Source organism: Nycticebus coucang, chromosome 15 (genome assembly GCF_027406575.1).
Source record: "Nycticebus coucang isolate mNycCou1 chromosome 15, mNycCou1.pri, whole genome shotgun sequence".
NCBI classification, from domain to species: Eukaryota; Metazoa; Chordata; class Mammalia; order Primates; family Lorisidae; genus Nycticebus; species Nycticebus coucang.
The window spans coordinates 59,224,485-59,243,926 of NC_069794.1; the positions used below are offsets into that span (position 1 = coordinate 59,224,485).

The following is a 19,442-nucleotide window of genomic DNA, read 5'->3' on the forward strand; positions in this document are numbered from 1 at the left end:
AGTAGGGGATAGTCAGATGTATTTGAGTGTTTGCCTTGACTTTGTCCATCCTGTGGTCTGGGGCCAATTATAACTATGTAATACATTGTAAATAATATGTGTGTGTGTTTATTTATTTATTTTTTTTTTAAGGAGACAAGATACCAGCTTCTTCAGTTGCGCCCAACACAACGTGCTTCCTGGATTGGGTATGCTATCGCATACCATTTGCTGAAAGATTACGATATGGCCCTTAAATTATTGGAAGAATTTAGACAAACTCAGCAAGTACGAACTTCATTTTAACATTTTCTTCTATATTCACAAACTGAAATAGTTGCCTTCTAAATTGCCCCTGCCCCTAAATATGAATTAAAGTCTATGAAACCTATGGAAAAACTCGAAAACAATTTCTGAAATAATTAGAAAAAGTTGAAATGTAGAATTCTGGGCTGGCATAGTGGCTCACACTTATAATCCTAGCACCCCAAGACGCTGAGATGGGAGGATTGCTTGAGCTTAGGAGTTGGAGACCAATCTGAGGAAGAGTAAGAAACTATTTCTCCTAAAAATAGAAAAATTAGCTGGGCATTCTGGTGTGTGTGTGTCATATCCCAGGTAGCTAGGAGACTGAGGCTGGATTATTGCTTGAACCCATGAGTTTGAGGTTGCTGTGAGCTAGGCTGAGGCCAGAACACTCTAGCCTGGGACAACAGAATGAGATTCTGTTTCAAGAAAAAAGAAAAGGTCTTGGTGCCTGTGGCTCAAGTGGCTAAGGTGCTAGCCACATACACCTGAGCTGGTGGGTTCAAATCCAGCCTGGGCCCGCCAAACAACAATGATGGCTGCAACCAAATAATAGCTGGGCGTTGTGGCAGACGCCTATAGTCACAGCTGCTTGGGAGGCAGAGGCAAGAGAATTGCTTGAGCTCAGGAATTGGAGGTTGCTGTGAGCTGTGATGCAATGGCACTCTACACAGGGTGATAGCTCGAGGCTCTGTCTCAATAAAAAGAAAAGAATTACGGTTCTTGTTTCCCTCACTCTTGCTTAGTCTGGTCTTGAATTCTAGACCTCAAGCAATCCTCTACTTTGGCCTCCAAAAATGTAGAATTCTTAGAACAGAATAAATAATAAAAACTTTTATATATTATTTCAACAATATTCAAACAGATAACGAATACCTAAGAAGGAAAATAGTTTTGGGGCTGTGGGAATTATTTTTCTATATCTGTAAATGATTTGATTTCTCCGTCAATTTTAAAGCTTAGCTTAGCAGGATACAGAATTCTGGGCTGGAAATTGTTCTGTTTAAGTAGATTAAAGGTCTAAACAGAAAAGGTGGATGACCATTTTCTTGTTGCTTGGAAAGTTTCATTGGAGAAGTCTGTGGCCACTCTGATGGATTTGCCCCTGTAGGTCAACTGGCGCTTACTCCTGGCAGCTTGCAGAATTGTTTCTTTTGTCTTGACTTTGGACAGGTTCATCACAATGTGTCTTGGAGAAGCTCGGTTAGAGTTGAGGCGACCTGGGGTCCGATATCCCTCTGAAAGCAGTGTGTCAGAATCTTTGGTGATATTTGGGAAATTTTCTTTTATAATATTCTCTAGTATGGCTTCCATTCCTCTGGGGCATTCTTCTTCTCCTTCTGGGATTCCTATAACTCGTATGTTGGAATGCTTCATGAAGTCCCATAATTCTGACAGTGAACGTTCTGCTTTCTCTCTCTTCTTTTCTGCCTCTTTTACTATCTGAGTTATCTCAAGAACTTTGTCTTCTACATCTGAAATTCTTTCTTCTGCATGGTCTAACCTGTTGCTGATACTTTCCATTGCATCTTTAAGTTCCCTAATTGACTGTTTCAGTTCCTTCAGCTCTGCTATATCCTTTCTATATTCTTCATATCGTTCATCTCTTATTTGATTCTGTTTTTGGATTTCCTTTTGATTATTTTCCACTTTATTAGCAGTTTCCTTTATTGTTTCCATCATTTCTTTCATTGTTTTCATCATGTATATTCTAAATTCCCTTTCTGTCATTCCTAACATTTCTGTATAGGTGGAATCATCTGTAGTAGCTACCTCATGGTCCCTTGGTGGGGTTGTTCTGGACTGGTTCTTCATGTTGCCTGGAGTTTTCTGCTGATTCTTCCTCATGAGTGATTTCTTTTATCTGTTTCCTTGCCCTAATTTTCCTTTCACTTCCTCTTGCTCTTTAAGTTCTTGTGCCTGTGGACTAAGGTTTCGATGAGTCCTTTTGGTACAGGACCAGAAGGATGAGAAGGTTGAAGAGCAAGAAAGGGATGGAAGAAAGGAGGAACGAGCGAAAAGAAAAAAAAAATAGATAAAGGAGAGGGGGTGGGTAAAAGGAATATTGACAAAAAGAAGGGAGGCACAGAAAGAGGGAGACAGAGCAATATAGGTGTATAGTAGGGTACTTTGACACAACCTTAAAAAAAACCCACCTTCTGGGGGTGCCCAGTTGGTTGGTTCCCTTGAGGTCAGCAGCTCTTTGCTAACCTGGTCAGACACAGTACCCCACCTCCACCAAGCAGAGAGGAAAGACAAAAATGCTATAAATCAAACCAAAACAAGCAAACAGAAAACTTTACAGGATAAAATTGGGTGAAAAACCAAATAATAGTGGTAGAAACACTAGCAAAAATGAAGTTCTAGTTATTGAAAAAGGCAGCAATGGGAAATTATAATTAAACTAGAAAAATTGAGAAAGAAAAAAGATCTGTATGGAAAAGGTTGAAATTAAAAAACAAAACAACATCAAAATAAACAGAAAAACAAGCAAACCAAAAAACAAAAAAAACAAAAAAAAACCAGAAAAAAAAAAACCGCAACCAAAAACAAAGCAGTATGTATATGTTGTTGAATATTGTCTGGGCAACACGTGGTTTTCTGGGGTATGAGCGTTAATCACAGTGCTGATACGACTGGAGGCTGCAGATTTCACCAACCCCAGCAGGTAGACACCCTAAATCTCTCTTCAGCTTTCTTAAAAGGCACTTTGAACTTGTAAACTCGCTGAGTAGAAGCTTTCCCAGGAAAGTTCTTGTGGCTGGAATCACTGCTGAAGTGGCTATCCACTTACCCAGTGTGCCAAAACCGGTCTCACTCTGCCCCTGAGGGTTAGGGCTGCAAGGCAGCTCAGACCCCACCCTTAGGTTGCTCAGTCCCTAGGTTACCAGCTCCCAACCGATTCTAGCTCTGCGACCCTGAGGGCGGAGCTTGCCGGGGCAGATTGCTCACAATGGCTCCCTGTGGCCCACAGCCAAACACTATTAGCTCCGTCTGGCTCAGTGGCTCAGACTGGGGCCCTAGACAACGGCCAAAGTTCTCCGCACTCCCGCTCAGGCTCTCCCCAAGGCAGTTCAACTGAGTGCCAAGTCCAAAGACACCAAAACAGTTCACAGGTCAGGCCTTTCTGGTTTGCAGTCTCGCTGCTACTGTACTTAGAGTTGCTGGCGGGTTTAGACAGATTGAACACAAGCGACCACTTGCCGGTTTTCCACTGTTTTAGTCCTCCTCTTGGGGTCCAGAAGTCTCTCGCTGACTTCCTGTATCCTCACAAGGATGATTATAGGCCGATCCCACCAGCCAGGGATGCCTGGAGTCCTATCTCCCCAGACTCACGGTGCCCAGATGCAAGGAAGCTGTTACTTGGCCGCCATCTTGCTCCAAACGGGAATTATTTTTCTAATACAGATTATTTTGTGTTTTATATAAATTCATATTAATGAGTATATTTAAATATGTATTTTGATATAAAAATAGAAAAATACAAAATAGAAACTTATGTATCATAAAGAAATTAAATAGATGTTAACATCTTGCCATACTTGCAAGATTTTATTTTTTTAAAGAAATAGAACAATACAGTAATAGCTAAAGTTCTCCCAGTGCTGCTCTGAAGGTAGACACAATTCTGAAATATGGGTAGATTATTCCAAGTCATGTTTATATTATATATTAATCTATAAAATGTACAAACTATTTTATGAACTTAAAAATTTACATCAATGATAGTTTTTTAATTCAGCATTTTTTGAGACATAACCTGTGTTGTTATAGAGTTTTGTTTTTCATTATATAAATAAACCATAATTTATTCATCCCACTTTGTCTTTATTAAAAATAGTATACAGTGAATATCTTTGCTACTTCATCAGCCACATTTGAGAGTTTGTCTTTATTGTGGAGTTGTGGAGTTGGAGCTCTGTGCATGTCTTCAGCTTTACTAAGTGGCCTATCATCACTTTCAAGTAGCCGCACTAATTTGTACAGCCACCAGCTGGGTTTTTATTTTTTATTTTTTTGAGACAGAATCTCAAGCTGTGGCCCTGGGTAGAGTGCTGTGGCATCACAGCTCACAGCAACCTTAAACTCTTGGGCTTAAGCAATTCTCTTGCCTCAGCCTCCCAAGTAGCTGGGACTACAGGCGCCCGCCACAACGCCCGGCTATTTTTTTTTTTTTTGAGACAGAGCCTCAAGCTGTTACCCTGGGTAGAGTGCGATGGTATCACAGCTCACGGCAACCTCCAACTCTTGGGGTCAAGTGATTCTCCTGCCTCCGCCTCCCAAGTAGCCAGGATTACAGGCGCCTGCCACAACGTCCGACTATCTTTTGGTTGCAGCCGTCATTGTTGTTTGGTGGGCCCGGGTTGGATTCAAACCTGCCAGCTCAGGTGTATGTGCCTGGTGCCTTAGCTACTTGAGCCACAGGCGCCGAGCCAGCACCAGCTCGGTTTTAAAAGTTCTTATTTCCCTACGTGCTTGCTGACACTTGACTCTTTTTTTCTTGGTTATTTATTTTATTTCTTTTTTTTTTATTATTATTAAATCATAGCTGTGTACATTAATGCGATCGTGGGGCACCAGACACTGGTTTTATAGACCGTTTGACACATTTTCATCACACTGGTTAACATAGCCTTCCTGGCATTTTCTTAGTTATTGTGTCAAGACATTTATATTCTGCATTTACTAAGTTTCACATATACCCTTGGTTATTTTAGCTAAAGGTTGTCAATTTTGTTGATCTTATCAAAGAACCAACTTGTAGTTTGCTTAATTTTCTTGGTCGGTGTGTTGGGGCATGCCTTCAGCACTCCCAGCCTGGTTTACAGCTCTGCCTTAGCTTTTACTTCCTGTTTGTGCAGAATGTAAGATCAGCAAGGAATAAGAACTGAAGACCTTTGCATTTTTCCTAAGCATATGAACAGCCCTGTGCATGTATTTACCTTTTTAGATCCCCAGAAATACTTCGGAGCTTTTCCAAGTCCCTATAAACACCGGTTTCCCAGCTTTTCCTTTAAGCTTTCTGTTTAGCTGTTGTCTGACCTTTTATTCATTGCTTCTAGTACTGTTAAAGTAAAACACTTGGTGATTGTTTTTGACAAACATCTCCAGTGCTCACTCCCAAGGGTCTTCAGGCAAGCTCTGAATTAGCTTTGTTTGGTCTTCCTGGGAACTACCAGATCTGTCTGTTAATTATAGCTCTTTCAGAATGAGGCTTTGAAAGAGTTTCAGCTTCATTCTGTTCTCGTCATTGGCTGTCATACTTTTAAGGCTGTTATTTTTCTTTCTTTCTTTTATTATTAAATCATAGCTGTGTACATTAATGCGATCATGGGGGCACCATACACTGGTTTTATAGACCATTTGACATATTTTTATCATACTGGTTAACATAGCCAGCCTTCCTGGCATTTTCTTAGTTATTGTATTAAAAGACATTTATATTCTACATTTACTAAGTTTCACATGTACCCTTGTGAGATGCACCATAGGTGTAATCCCACCAATCACTCTCCCTCTGCCCATCCTCCCCCCTCCCTCCCCTCCCTCTCTGCCTTCCCCATATTCTTAGGTTATAACTGGGTTATAGCTTTCATATGAAAGCTATAAATTAGTTTCATAGTAGGGCTGAGTATATTGGATCCTTTTTCTTCCATTCTTGAGATACTTTACTACAAAGAATATGTTCCAGCTCCATCCATGTAAACATGAAAGAGGTAAAGTCTCCATCTTTCTTTAAGGAAGGCTGTTATTTTTCAAGGCTGCTGTGTAGCTGGAGAACATGGAATAGGAGTAGAGCAAGTTAAAATGCCACAGAGCTCACTGTTCTCACCAAGATCTAGCTGTTTTTCTTTAATAAATGCTCCCAGGTGCTGTAAGCCTTGGGTTAATTTCCAGTGTTATGAAAAAAAGCTAATCGTGAAAATTTTTGCCAGTTTTTTGTTTGCTTATATGGAGTAGTGAATTTGAGGAGGTCTTTACACAGCAGTTTTTGCTGACACCATACTCTTTGTATTTTATAGAGTCTCACTGTGTCACCCTTGGTAGAGTGCTCTGGCATCACAGCTGACAGCAACCTCAAACTCTTGGGCTTAAGTGATTCTCTTGCCTCAGCCTCCCAAGTAGCTGGGACCACAGGCGCCTGCCACGACACCCGGTTATTTTTTGGTTGTAGTTGTCATTGTTGTTTGGCAGGCCCAGACTGGGTTCGAACTGCCAACTCTGGTGTAAGTGGCTGGCACCCTAGCTGCTGAGCTACATGTGCTGAGCCTCTTTGTATTTTCTTGAAGAAAACTCTTTAAAGCAAGGTACAGGTTGTCCTTAATGATGTTGTAGTTTTGAAATGGAGTATAATCAAACAGTTTTATGGTAGGCTAGTTAGTATAAACAAGAGTTAAGTTGCTGTGGCATATTTTTTTTTTTTTTTTTTTTTTTTTGCAGTTTTTGGCTGGGGCTGGGTCTGAACCCGCCACCTCTGGTATATGGGGCGGGTGCCCTACTCCTTTGAGCCACAGGTGCCGCCCAGCTGTGGCATATTTTTTTTGCATTAAATTACCTTGTGCAATCTTAGGGTAATATATGGTGTCCTATATAAAAAAATGCTCAAAAAAAATTAAAAAAAAACAATGCTCAGTAACAGAATAATTTCATAATGTTGAATAACTCTGTAGGGAGTTTTTAGGAATTCATACTGAAAGTTAGCTTTTGCTTATCTGTGGAGTGAGAAGAATATCACAAAATAACCTATTAGCCTAGGCTAGCTTATTCTTACCTAACATGTTCTTTAAAAAATCTTTTTATGGTACAATTATATACAGAGCCAGAAAAACATATAAATCAGAAATATGTGGTTAATCACCACCACTCACTTAAGAAATAGAACTTTGCCAATCACCCCCTAAGCCTTTCCCAACCATAGCCCTTTCCCTTCCCCACAATTATCCCTACTGTTAACGTGGAAAGCTCAGTAGTTTGTGAAAATGGAAATGGGGTATGGGGTGTTGCTAGTCTGCGAAAGAGAGAAAGCAAGCAGAGATTTTAGTCCTTACTACAAACCATGAGTTAGTAATTTCTTTGTCATTTTATTACAAAGATCAACATCCTTATATTGACTTTTATTATAATTTTGTTACCTAAATGTGTAGCCCTAAGAAAAACAGTTTTTTGTCTTGACCATTTAAAAAATTTCAAAGACCTTTTTGTGGAATGATAGTAAAGGTACTGTTACCTACCATAGTTGATAGACTTTTCTCTTTATATTTATCAAGTAATTTTCTTCTTTTTTTTTTTTTTTGTAGAGACAGTCTCACTTTATGGCCCTCGGTAGAGTACTGTGGCCTCACATAGCTCACAGCAACCTCCAACTCCTGGGCTTAAGCGATTCTCTTGCCTCAGCTTCCCGAGTAGCTGGGACTACAGGCGCCCACCACAATGCCCGGCTATTTTTTGGTTGCAGTTTGGCCGGGGCCGGGTTTGAACCCGCCACCCTCGGTATATGGGGCCGGCACCTTACCAACTGAGCCACAGGTGCCGCCCTATCAAGTAATTTTCAATACAAAGCTTGTTTGACAGCCCCATATTCTATCTTATCTTTTTAGACATTACCTACCAGTTTTTCTGTGATAGGTTAGTTTATAGCTCTCTTATGTCACCTCATCTTTTCTTCTTCCCCAGTCTTACATGGTCACTCATATAGTTATATTAATATTTCTGGTTGTTTAAGTATCAATTAATACTTTATAACATTAGAGGATATGTTTACACCTTTGTATCTCATGCTAGCAACTATTTGCAGTGTTTGCTTTGCTTTCTGGTTTTTAGAGGAGGATACTGAGGCATCTGTCATTTGTTTTTTTTTTTTTTTTTTGAGACAGAGTCTCATTGTGTTGCCCTCGGTAGAGTGCCCTGGTGTCACAGCTCACAGCAAAGTTTGAGCTGAGCCCATGCACAGCTCAAATTCTTGGGCTTAAGTGATTTTCTTGCCTTAGCCTCCCAAGTAGCTGGGACTACAGGTGCCCACTACAACACCTGGCTATTTTTTTGGTTGTAGTTGTCATTGTTCTTTGGCAGGCCCTGGCTGCCTTCAAACCCGCCAACTCCGGTGTAGGCGGCTGATGCCCTAGCCGCTGAGCTACAGGCGCCGAGCCCTTCATTTGTTTTCTGTTCTTCTCTGACTCTCAAATTCTGTTATCTCTGATTCACTTTCATATTGTCAAAGTTGAGACTGACACTTAGTGCCTATTTTGTAACAATACTTATTTTTTTTGTACATAGGTTGAATTTTATTTTATTAGTTTTTTTTTTTTTATTTTAGGAAAAGAATAGCTTTGGTTTCTTTGGTGGGATGAAGCCAGGCACAATGGCTCATGCTTGTAATCCTAGCATTCTGGGATTGCCTGAGCTCACGAGTTTGAGAACAATCTGAGCCAGAGCCAGAGCAAGACCCCATCTCTAAAAAAAAAAGCTGTGCATTGTGGCAGGTACCTGTAGTTGCAGCTACTCATGAAGCTGAGGCATCAGAATTGCTTGAGCCCAAGTTTGAAGTTGCTGTGAGATGTGACACTACAGCACTCTACAGAGGACGACAAAGTGAGACTGTCTTCAAAAAAAAAAAACAAGGGCGGTGCCTGTAGTTCAGTGAGTAGGGCACCGGCCCCATATACTGAGGGTGGCAGGTTTGAACCTGGCCCCAGCCAAACTGCAACAAAAAATAGCCGGGTGTTGTGGTGGGTGCCTGTAGTCCTGGCTACTTGGGAGGCTGAGCCAAGAGAATCGCCTAAGCCCAAGAGCAGGAGGTTGCTGTGAGCTGTGACACCACAACACTCTACTGAGGGCAACAAAGTGCTAACAAATATAGCACTCCCTTGGTGTTATCTTTTCTTGTGGTACATAAAATAATGATGTGTCTGACAATCAGTGGTGCCTTAGAGTAGATTAAATATAGAGTGTATATTAGCATATATAAAGCACTTCATAATTAACTTTTCAATAACAGTTTATTAAGATTAACATACCATACAGTTCACCTGTTAAAAGCATATGATTCAGTGGTTTTTAGGTATATTCACAGGATTGTGCAACCATCCCCACAATCTCATCTCTTCTCCCTTCTTCTCTCCTCTCCTCCCATCCCTTCCCCTTCCCTCTCCTCTCCTTCTTCCCCTTCCCTCCCCTCTTTCTTAACCTGAGTGGTGATCATTAAACCATATATCTGATTTATATGTTTTTCTGACTCTGTATATAATTGTATTGTACAAAAGATTTTTTAAAAAACACGTTAGGTAAGAATAAGCTAGCGTAGGCTGTTAGGTTATTTTGTGATATTCTTCTCACTCCACAGATAAGCAAAAGCTAACTTTCAGTATAAATTCCTAAAAACTCCCTACAGAGTTATTCAAAAAATGAGTTATTCAATTCATTATGAAATTATTCTGTTATTGAGCATTCTTTTAATAGGATACCATATATTGGCCTCAAACTGTTAAAGCTCAGGTGATCCTTTTGTGTCAGCCTCCCCAATAGCTGGGGACTACAGGCACCCTTAAACTATTCAGCTCAGAAACTCAGAACTGTTGAGCTCAAGTGATCCTGTTGCCACAGCCTCCTCAGTAGCTGGGACTATAGGTGCCCACCACAACTCTTGGGTAGTTTTTTTATTTTTAGTAGAGATAGGATCTTGCTCTTTCTCAGGCTGGTCTAGAACTCCTAAATTCAAGCTATCTACCTGCCTTGGCCTCCCACAATTAATTTTGGAATAGTTCATCGCCTCAACAAGAAACCTTTCACCCATTAGCAGTCACTCCCCATTTCCTCTCAACCTACCCAGTTCTAGGCGCCCACTAATGTATTTTATATATCTTTAGATTTACCTATTCTGGAAACTTTGTAAAAATGAAATCATACTATGTGTGATATTTTATGACTGGCATAGTATTTCCCACAGTTCCTCCATGTTGTAGTATTATATAATTAATTTTTAAAGTAGTCCATTCTTTCCTAACTCAGTGGAATCCTACCTTTGAACCCACCACCTGATTGAAATGAGCCTTATGCTGGTCATAAGTCATGTCCTCATTGTACAGTCTAGTGGCCATTTCTCAAACTTTACTTTGGTCTCATTCAGCACAGACATTATCTAAGTGCTGCCTAAGTGCCAATTCCCAATCATTAATCTCTCCCTGAATTGCTCCTTCCTTAAATTCCGTGCCTCAAAAAAAAAAAAAAATTCCATGCCTCATCCTCATTTTCCTGTTTGTATGGCTGAGCCTTCTCTGTCTGCCGTACCGATTCCCCCTTCTGATCATAGGAATTCTTTAAGGCTCTGTCTTTGGCGTTTGTTCCTACGGTCTTTCAGTGATACCCAGCAGACTGGTGTCTTTGTGATCCAGCGCTTATGTTTGCAGCTTCAGCTCCAGTCTCTACATTTGCAGCTGTCTGCTAGACATTTATTTGTAGGTGTTCTTTGGCCACCTCACACTCTAAACGCATAGAATCTCCCCTCTGTGTCACTCGGCACTTTTCGGTTTCTCTTTTATTTATTTATTTATTTTTATTTTTTTTGAGACAAAGTCTCATCACAGCTCACAGCAACCTCCAACTCTTGGGCTTAAGCAATTCTCTTGCCTCAGCCTCCCAAGTAGCTGGGACTACAGGCACCTGCCACAACGCCCAGCTACTGGGCGATTCGTACCCGTCAGCCTTGGTGTATATGGCTGGCGCCATAACCACTGCTGACAGTCTCTCATGGAGCTTCTATTCTAGTGAGGGAGACAGATGGTAAACAATTAGCTCTGCAACATGGTGGCTGGTGGTAAGTTCCTTCTGTTTCCTGTGGGACCACGACTTATACAGGAAGGTGGTATATAGGAAGGTCATTTTCCATGAAGTATACTGTGATGTTGTGACATCAAGACAGAGAGCTGCGGAGCGAGAACTGGTCTCCTGCTTCCCCTCACAGTGTTCCAATGCTGCATGTCAAGTAACAATCTTCCTTACACTTCTTTTCTGGTAGTGCCAATCTCAGTGCCTTGCATGTATCAAAGAAACTTCTGTCAAGTTGCATAGAATGGAGCCCATCTATTGCTTTTCTCCTGCTCTTTAAAATTGTTCCTTGTTCCTGTGAATTTTGCTAATGCTCTTTCATGCCTCATTTGAATCTTGCTCAACTAGTCAGTGCTAATAAGAAGTGGTGGAAAGTCCTCCTACAAAAATTACAGTTCTCTTAAAAAAGAAAAAATTACAGCCTGAGCCGTAGTGGATAAATTAAGTTCATTTAGATGATGAATTCAAAAACCTGCAAATCCAAGCCACTGGAATAGAAATCAGCACAATTTGCTATAATGTTATTTAAACTCAATGGCAAGACCAGTTGGTGAAATAGCATTCTAAGTTTTTACCACTGCACAGAGCAGTTCCCCCCCCCCCCCAGTGTTCATGCTTCCTGGAGGGCTTGGGTCTGAGAAGGTAACATTCCTGATATGATTCTGTTTCTACCCCATTATTGTTAACCTCAGTGGGCCAAGGCAGCCTGGCTACTAGAGGCTCTGGTCCAGACTCCCTCTACCAACCATGTGTACCCTATTAGACCTGGGAGGTAAAGTTCCGTTGAGTTTTAAAAAAAAATCTTTTAACCTTAAAATAGCTTCTATTATTCATAGGAATTTGTAAAAATAATACAGAGTTGTTACCCTTTACACAGTGTCCTTGAATGATAATATCTTATATAACCATAGCACACTTTCTTTTTTTCTTTCTTTTTTGTTTTTTTTTGTTGGGGATTCATTGAGGATACAAGAAACCAGGTTACACTGATTGCATTTGTTAGGTAAAGTCCCTCTTACAATTGTGTCTTGCCCCCAAAAGGTGTGTCATACGCCAAGACCCTTTCCCCTTTCTCTCTCTCTGCTCTCCCTTCCCCCATCCCCACCATGTCATTAATTGTCATTAATTCTCCTCATATCAAAATTGAGTACATAGGATCATGCTTCTCCATTCTCGTGCTGCTTTACTACGAATAATGTCTTCCACTTCCATCCAGATTAATACAAATGCCTTAAAGTCTCCGTTTTTTTTTTTTTTAAATGGCTGTATAGTATTCCATGGTATACATATACCACAGCTTGTTAATCCATTCCTGGGTTGGTTGGCATTTAGGCTGTTTCCACATTTTGGGCATAGTAAATTGAGCTGCAATAAACAGTCTAGTGCAAGTTTCCTTATGATAAAAGAATTTTTTTCCTTCTGGGTAGATGCCCAGCAAAGGGATTGCAGGATCAAATGGGAGGTCTAGCTTGAGTTCTTTGAGGGTTCTCCGTACTTCCTTCCAAAAAGGTTGTATTAGTTTGCAGTCCCACCCGCAGTGTAAAAGTGTTCCCTTCTCTCCACATCCACGCCAGCATCTGCAGTTTTGAGATTTTGTGATGTGGGCCATTCTCGCTGGGATTAGATGGTATTTCAGGGTGGTTTTGATTTGCATTTCTCTAATAATTAGGGACAATGAACATTTTTTCATATGTTTGTTAGCCATTCATCTGTCTTCTTTAGAGAAGGTTCTATTCATGTCTCTTGCCCATCAATACATGGGATTGTTGGCTTTTTTCCTGTGGATTAATTTGAATTCTCTATAGATCCTAGTTATCAAGCTTTTGTCTGATTCAAAATATGCAAATATCCTTTCCCATTGTATAGGTTGTGTATTTGCTTTGGTTGTTGTCTCCTTAGCTGTACAGAAGTTTTTCAGTGTAATTAAGTCCCATTTGTTTATTTTTGTTGTTGTTGCAGTTGCTACGGCAGTCTTTTTCTTTTTCTTTTTTTTTTTTTTTTGCAGTTTTTGCCCAGGGCTGGCTTTGAACCCACCACCCCTGGCATATGGGGCTGGCGCCCTACTCCTTTGAGCCATAGGCACCGCCCACAGCACTCTTACTCATGAAGTCTTTCCCCAGGCTGATATCTTCCAGTGTTTTTCCTATACTTTCTTTGAGGATTTTTATTGTTTCATGCCTTAAATTTATTTAAGTCCTTTTTCCATCTTGAAATCAATTTTTGTGAGTGGAGAAAGGTGTGGGTCCAGTTTCAGTCTTTTACATGTGGATATCCAGTTCTCCCAGCACCATTTATTGAATAGGGACTCTTTGCCCCAGTGTATGTTCTTGTTTGGTTTATTGAAGATTAGGTGGTTGTAAGATGTTAGTTTCATTTCCTGGTTTTCTATTCGATTCCAAGTGTCTATGTCTCTGTTTTTGTGCCAGTACTGTGCTGTCTTGACCACTATGGCTTTGTAGTACAGCCTAAAATCTGGTATGGTGATACCCCTGGCTTTGTTTTTATTACTAAGAACTTACTAAGCTATATGGGTTTTTTTTCTGGTTCCATACAAAATGCAGAATCATTTTTTTCCAAGTCTTGAAAGTACAGTGTTGGTATTTTAATAGGGATGGCATTGAATTGGTACATTGCTTTGGGAAGTATAGACATTTTAACAATGTTGATTCTTCCCATCATGAGCAGGGTATGTTCTTCCAATTGTTAAGATCCTCTGCTGTTTCTTTTCTTAGGGTTTCATAATTTTCTTTATAGAGGTACTTCACCTCTTTTGTTAGGTAAATTCCTAGGTATTTCATTGTTTTTTAAGCTATGGTGAAGGGAGTTGTCTCCTTAATTAACCTTTCATCTTGGCTGTTATTGGCATATACAAAGGCTACTGACTTGTGGACATTGATTTTATATCCTGAGACATTACTGTATTTTTTGATGATGTCCAGGAATCTTGTGGTTGAGTCTTTGGGGTTCTCTAAATATAAGATCATATTGTCAGCAAAGAGGGAGAGTTTGACCTCCTCTGGTCCCATTTGGATTCCCTTTATTTCCTTGTCTTGCCTAATTGTATTACCTAGAACTTCCAGCACTATGTTGAATAGTAAAGGTGACAGAGGACAACCTTGTCTGGTTCCAGTTCTAAGAGGAAAAGCGTTGGGTTTTACTCCATTCAATAAAATATTAGCTGTGGGTTTGTCATAGATAGCTTCAGTCAGTTTAGGAAACGTGCCACCTATGCCTATACTCTTCAGTGTTCTAATTAGAAAAGGATGCTGGATTTTATCAAATGCTGTTTCTGCATCTATTGAGAGGATCATATGATCTTTATTTTTGCCTCTGTTAATATGGTGGATAACGTTTATGGACTTGCGTATGTTAAACCAGCCTTGTATCCCTGGGATGAAGCCTACTTGATCATGGTGTATGACTTTTTTGATGATAAGGTGTAATCTATTGGCTAGGATTTTGTTGAGAATTTTTGCATCTATATTCATTAGTGAAATTGGTCCGAAATTCTTCTTTTTAGTTGGTCTTTTCCTGGTTTTGGTATCAGGGTGATGTTTGCTTCGTAGAACGCATTGGGGAAGATTCCTTCCTTCTCAATTTTTTGGAATAATTTCTGCAGTACAGGAATAAGCTCTTAATTAAAGATTTGATAGAATTCTGGTGTGAAGCCATCCAGACCAGGGCATTTTTTTGTTGGAAGATTTTTTTATTGTTACTTTGATCTCAGTGCTTGTAATTGGCCTGTTCAGGAGCTCTTTTTCTTCCTGGCTTAGTCTAAGGAGAGGGTGTGTTTCCACATATTGATCCATTTCTTTCACATTGTCAAATTTCTGGGCATAGAGTTTCTGGTAGTATTCAGAGATGATCTCTTGTATCTCTGTGGCATCAGTTGTTATTTCCCCTTTATTATTTCTGATTGAGGTTACTAGAGATTTTACTTTTCTATTTCTAGTTAGTCTGGCCAAAGGTTTATCTATTTAATTTATTTTTTCAAAAAACTAACTCCTTGTTTCATTAATTTTCTGAATGATTCTTTTGTTTTCAATTTCATTAATCTCTGATTTAATTTTGGATATTTCTTTTCTTCTGCTGGGTTTAGACTTAGATTGTTATTTTTCCATTTCCATAAGATGGCTAGTGAGATTGTTGATGTGCTCTCTTTCTGTTTTTTGAATGTAGGCATCTAAAGTGATAAATTTTCCTCTCAGATTTTTGCAGTATCCCACAGGTTTTGGTAGCTTGTGTCTTCATTGTTGTTATGCTCAAGGAACTTAATGATTTCCTCTTTTATTTCTTCCTGCACCCAACTGTCATTCAACAGAAAGTTGTTTAATTTCCTTGCCTTTGTGTGTGGTTGAACTTATTTGTTGGAGTTGAGTTCCACCTTTAGTGCCTTATGGTCTGAGAAGATATAAGGTAAAATTTCAATTCTTTTGATTCTTTCGAGGTTTTTTTTTTGTGTGTCCGAGGATATGATCAATTTTGGAGAATGTTCCATGGGGCAATGAGAAGAATGTATATTCTTTATCTTTGGGATGGATATGTGTCTATCAAGCACAGTTGTTCTAGGGTCTCATTTAAATCTCTTATATCTTTGTTTAATTTCTCTTTAGAGGATCTGTCCAGCTCTGTAAGAGGAGTGTTAAAGTCTCCTCTGGTGTTATAGGATATCATATTGCTCAGGAAGCAATATGATAAGGTCTATTTTAGAGTCTGTTGCTGAGTAAGGTCTGTTTCAAGGATCTAGGAGCATTTAAGTTGGGTGTACAAATATTTAGAATTGAAATGTCTTCTTGTTTTTCCCTTGACCAATATAAAGTGACCATCTTTGTCTTTTTTGACTTTAGTTGCTTTAAATCCACATGTATCTGAAATAAGATTGCAACCCCTCTTTTTTCTTCTGAATTCCGTTTGCTTGAAACATTGTCTTCTAACCCTTAACTCCGAGTTTTAATTTGTCTTTTAAAGCTAGGCATGTTTCCTGCAGACAGCAAATGGATAGCTTGTGTCTTTTAATCCAATCAGCCAATCTATGCCACTTCAGTGGGGAATTCAAGCCATTAACATTTATTGAGATAATGGATAAGTGTGGTAGTGTTCAATTCATCTTATTTTGTGAGAGTCCATTGCTTAGTTTTATCTTTTGCATCAGTGTGGAGGTTAGGTTCTGTCCTTTAATTTCTGAGTTCTTACTTTGCTGTTGATCCATTGTGATGGCACTGTGTAGAACAGGTTGAAGTATTCCTGTAGAGCTGGTCTTATTGTGGCAAATTTCCTCAATGTTTGCATATCAGTAAATGATTTGATTTGTCAATTTTAAAGCTTAGCTTAGCAGGATATAGAATTCTGGGCTGGAAATTGTTCTGTTTAAGTAGATTAAAGGTAGATGACCATTGTCTTCTGGCTTGGAAAGTTTCATTAGAGAAGTCTGCAGTCACCCTGATCGATTTGCCCCTGTAGGTCAACTGGGGCTTACTCCTGGCACCTTGAAGAATCTTTGTCTTGATTTTGGACAGGTTCATCACAATGTGTCTTAGAGAAGCTCAGTTAGAGATGAGGCGACCTGGGGTCTGATATCCCTCTGAAAGGAGTGTGTCAGAATCTTTGGTGTATTTGGGAAATTTTCATTTATAATATTCTCTAGTGTGGCTCCCATTCCCCTGGGGCATTCTTCTTCCCCTTCTGGGATACCTGTAACTCATATGTTTAAACACTTCATAAAGTCCCATAATTCTGTCAGTGAACATTCTGTTTTCTCTCTCTTCTTTTCTGTCTCTTTAACTATCTGAGTTATCTCAAGAGCTTTGTCCCCTACCTCTGAGATTCTTTATTCTGCATGGTCTAATCTGTTGTTGATACTTATTGCATCTCTAAGTTCCCTAATTGACTGCTTCAGTTCCTTCAGCTCTGCTATATCCTTTCTATATTCTTCATATTGTTCATGTCTTATTTGATTCTGTTTTTGGATTTCCTTTTGGTTATTTTCCACTTTGTCAGCAGTTTCCTTCATTGTTTTCATCATCTGTATTCTAAATTCCCTTTCTGTCATTTCTAACATTTCTTTATAGGTGGAATCCTCTGCAGTAGCTACCTCACAGTCCCTTGGCGGAGTTGCTCTGGACTGGTTTTTCATGTTGCCAGGATTTTTCTGCTGATTCTTCCTCATGAGTGTTTTCTTTTACCTGTTACTTTGCCCTAATTTTCTTTCACTTTTTCTTGCTCTTTAAGTTACCGTGCCTCTGGCCTAGGGTTTCGATGAGTCAGCTGCCGGTGGGATTAGACCAAACGAACACACACAATCAGTTGCCAGTTCTCCACTGCTTTTGTCCTGCTTATGGGGTCTAGAAGTCTCTCGCTGACTCTCTGTGTCCCCAAAGGGATGTTTCTGGGCAGATCCCATTAGCCAGACGTGCCTGGAGTCTTCTCTCCCCAGTCTCACCATGCCCAGTTGCAAGGAAGCCGTTACTTGGCTGCCATCTTGCTCCTCCTCCCAGAAAAATTTTAATGTCTCAATTTTACTGAGAGCTAGGAGAGGTGAAGGGAGCATCAACAGCACACTTTCAAACCTAGGAAATTAATGTTGGCACAGTATTATTAACTCAGGTACAGCCCTGATTCGGATTTCACCTATTTTTATGTTTTGTGTAGTTTATGAAATTTTATCATGATTGTGTAGAGGTGAGTACCTAATTTTGCAAGCAAGATACAGAACTGTTCTATCACAACAAGAGGCTCCATTGTGTTAGTTCTCAATAATTACACTACTTTCAGACTTGACGGTATCAGTTTGACTTTGTTATATAAACGGAATGATAAAGTATATAACCTTTTAAGATTGGGTTTCTTCACCCAGAAGGCTTTTTTTTTTTTTTGAGACAGAGTTTCACTATGTCACCCTTGGTAGAGTGCCATGGTGTCACAGCTCACAGCAACCTCAAACTCTTGTGCTTAAGTGATTCTCTTGCCTCAGCCTCCCAAGTAGCTGGGACTACAGGCGCTCACCACAACACTGGCTATTTTTGTGTTGCAATTGTCATTGTTGCTTAGCTGGGTTCGAATCCGCCACCCTTGGTGCTTGTGGCCGGCGCTGATACCTCTGTGATACTCGCTCCGAGCCCAGAATGCTTTAATCTAAGTTGTGTAGATCAGTAGTTTGTTTTGTAGATTGAGTTGTCAAATTGAAAATGAGCAGACATTGTTTATAATTACTATGACTATGTCAATACTATTCTACCAATGAGCTAATTTTAGTGTCCTTTAATTTTCATTTTTGTACATTTTAGTTTTTAATTTCTATTTGGTACTTTTAGATTTTCTTGGAATTTTATTTGTTTATTTACTTATTTTTTTTTTTTTGAGACAGAGTCTCAAGCTGTCGCCCTAGGTAGAGTATGGCGTCACAGCTCACAGCAACCTCAAACTCTTGGGCTTAAGCGATTCTCTTGCCTCAGCCTCCCAAGTAGCTGGAAATACAGCTGCCCACCACAATGCCTGGCTATTTTTTAGTTGTAGTTGTCATTGTTCAAACCTGCCAGCTCTGGTGTACGTGGCTGGCACCCTAACCCCTGAGCTATAGGCACCAAGCCTTGGAATTTTTAATTGTTTCTTTCTTTTTTCTTTTTCTATTTAAAAAAATATATATTTCTCGTATTAAAAATATTTTGGGAGTATGGAACCGGAAAAAACCGTGTATAGCTAAGGCAGTCCTTAGTAATAAAAATAAAGCTGGGGGCATCAGCATACCAGATTTTAGTCTGTACTACAAAGCCGTAGTGCTCAAGACAGCACGGTACTGGCACAAAAATAGAGACATAGACACTTGGAATCGAATAGAAAACCAAGAAATGAAACTAACATCTTACAACCACCTAATCTTCGATAAATCAAACAAGAACATACCTTGGGGGAAAGACTCCCTATTCAATAAATAGTGTTGGGAGAACTGGATATCCACATGTAAAAGACTGAAACTGGACCCTTTCCCCACTCACAAAAATTGATTCAAGATGGATAAAGGACTTAAATTTAAGGCACGAAACAATAAAAATCCTCAAAGAAAGCATAGGAAAAACACTGGAAGATATTGGCCTGGGGAAAGACTTCATGAAGAAGACTGCCATGGCAATTGCAAACAACAACAAAAATAAACAAATGGGACTTCATTAAGCTGAAAAGCTTCTGTACAGCTAAGGAGACAATAACCAAAGCAAAGAGACAACCTACACAATGGGAAAGGATATTTGTCTGATATTTTGAATCAGACAAAAGCTTGTTAACTAGGATCTATAGAGAACTCAAATTAATCCATATGAAAAAAGCCAACAATCCCATATATC

The 19,442-nt window shown here is 39.7% G+C and overlaps 1 protein-coding gene across 7 annotated transcripts in view; it reads left to right on the plus strand.

Annotated features, from left to right (window-relative positions):
• NAA16 (N-alpha-acetyltransferase 16, NatA auxiliary subunit) overlaps positions 1-19,442 on the plus strand; it is a 90,190-nt gene that overhangs the window by 20,160 nt on the left and 50,588 nt on the right. For all 7 annotated transcript variants that reach the window (XR_008374642.1, XM_053563831.1, XM_053563833.1 and 4 more), the window contains one exon: positions 133-267. Coding sequence is in view for 6 of the 7 variants with exons in the window: in XM_053563831.1 (XP_053419806.1) it covers positions 133-267 (135 nt within the window). In the remaining variant the exon portion in view is untranslated. The remainder of the gene's footprint in view (positions 1-132; positions 268-19,442) is intronic.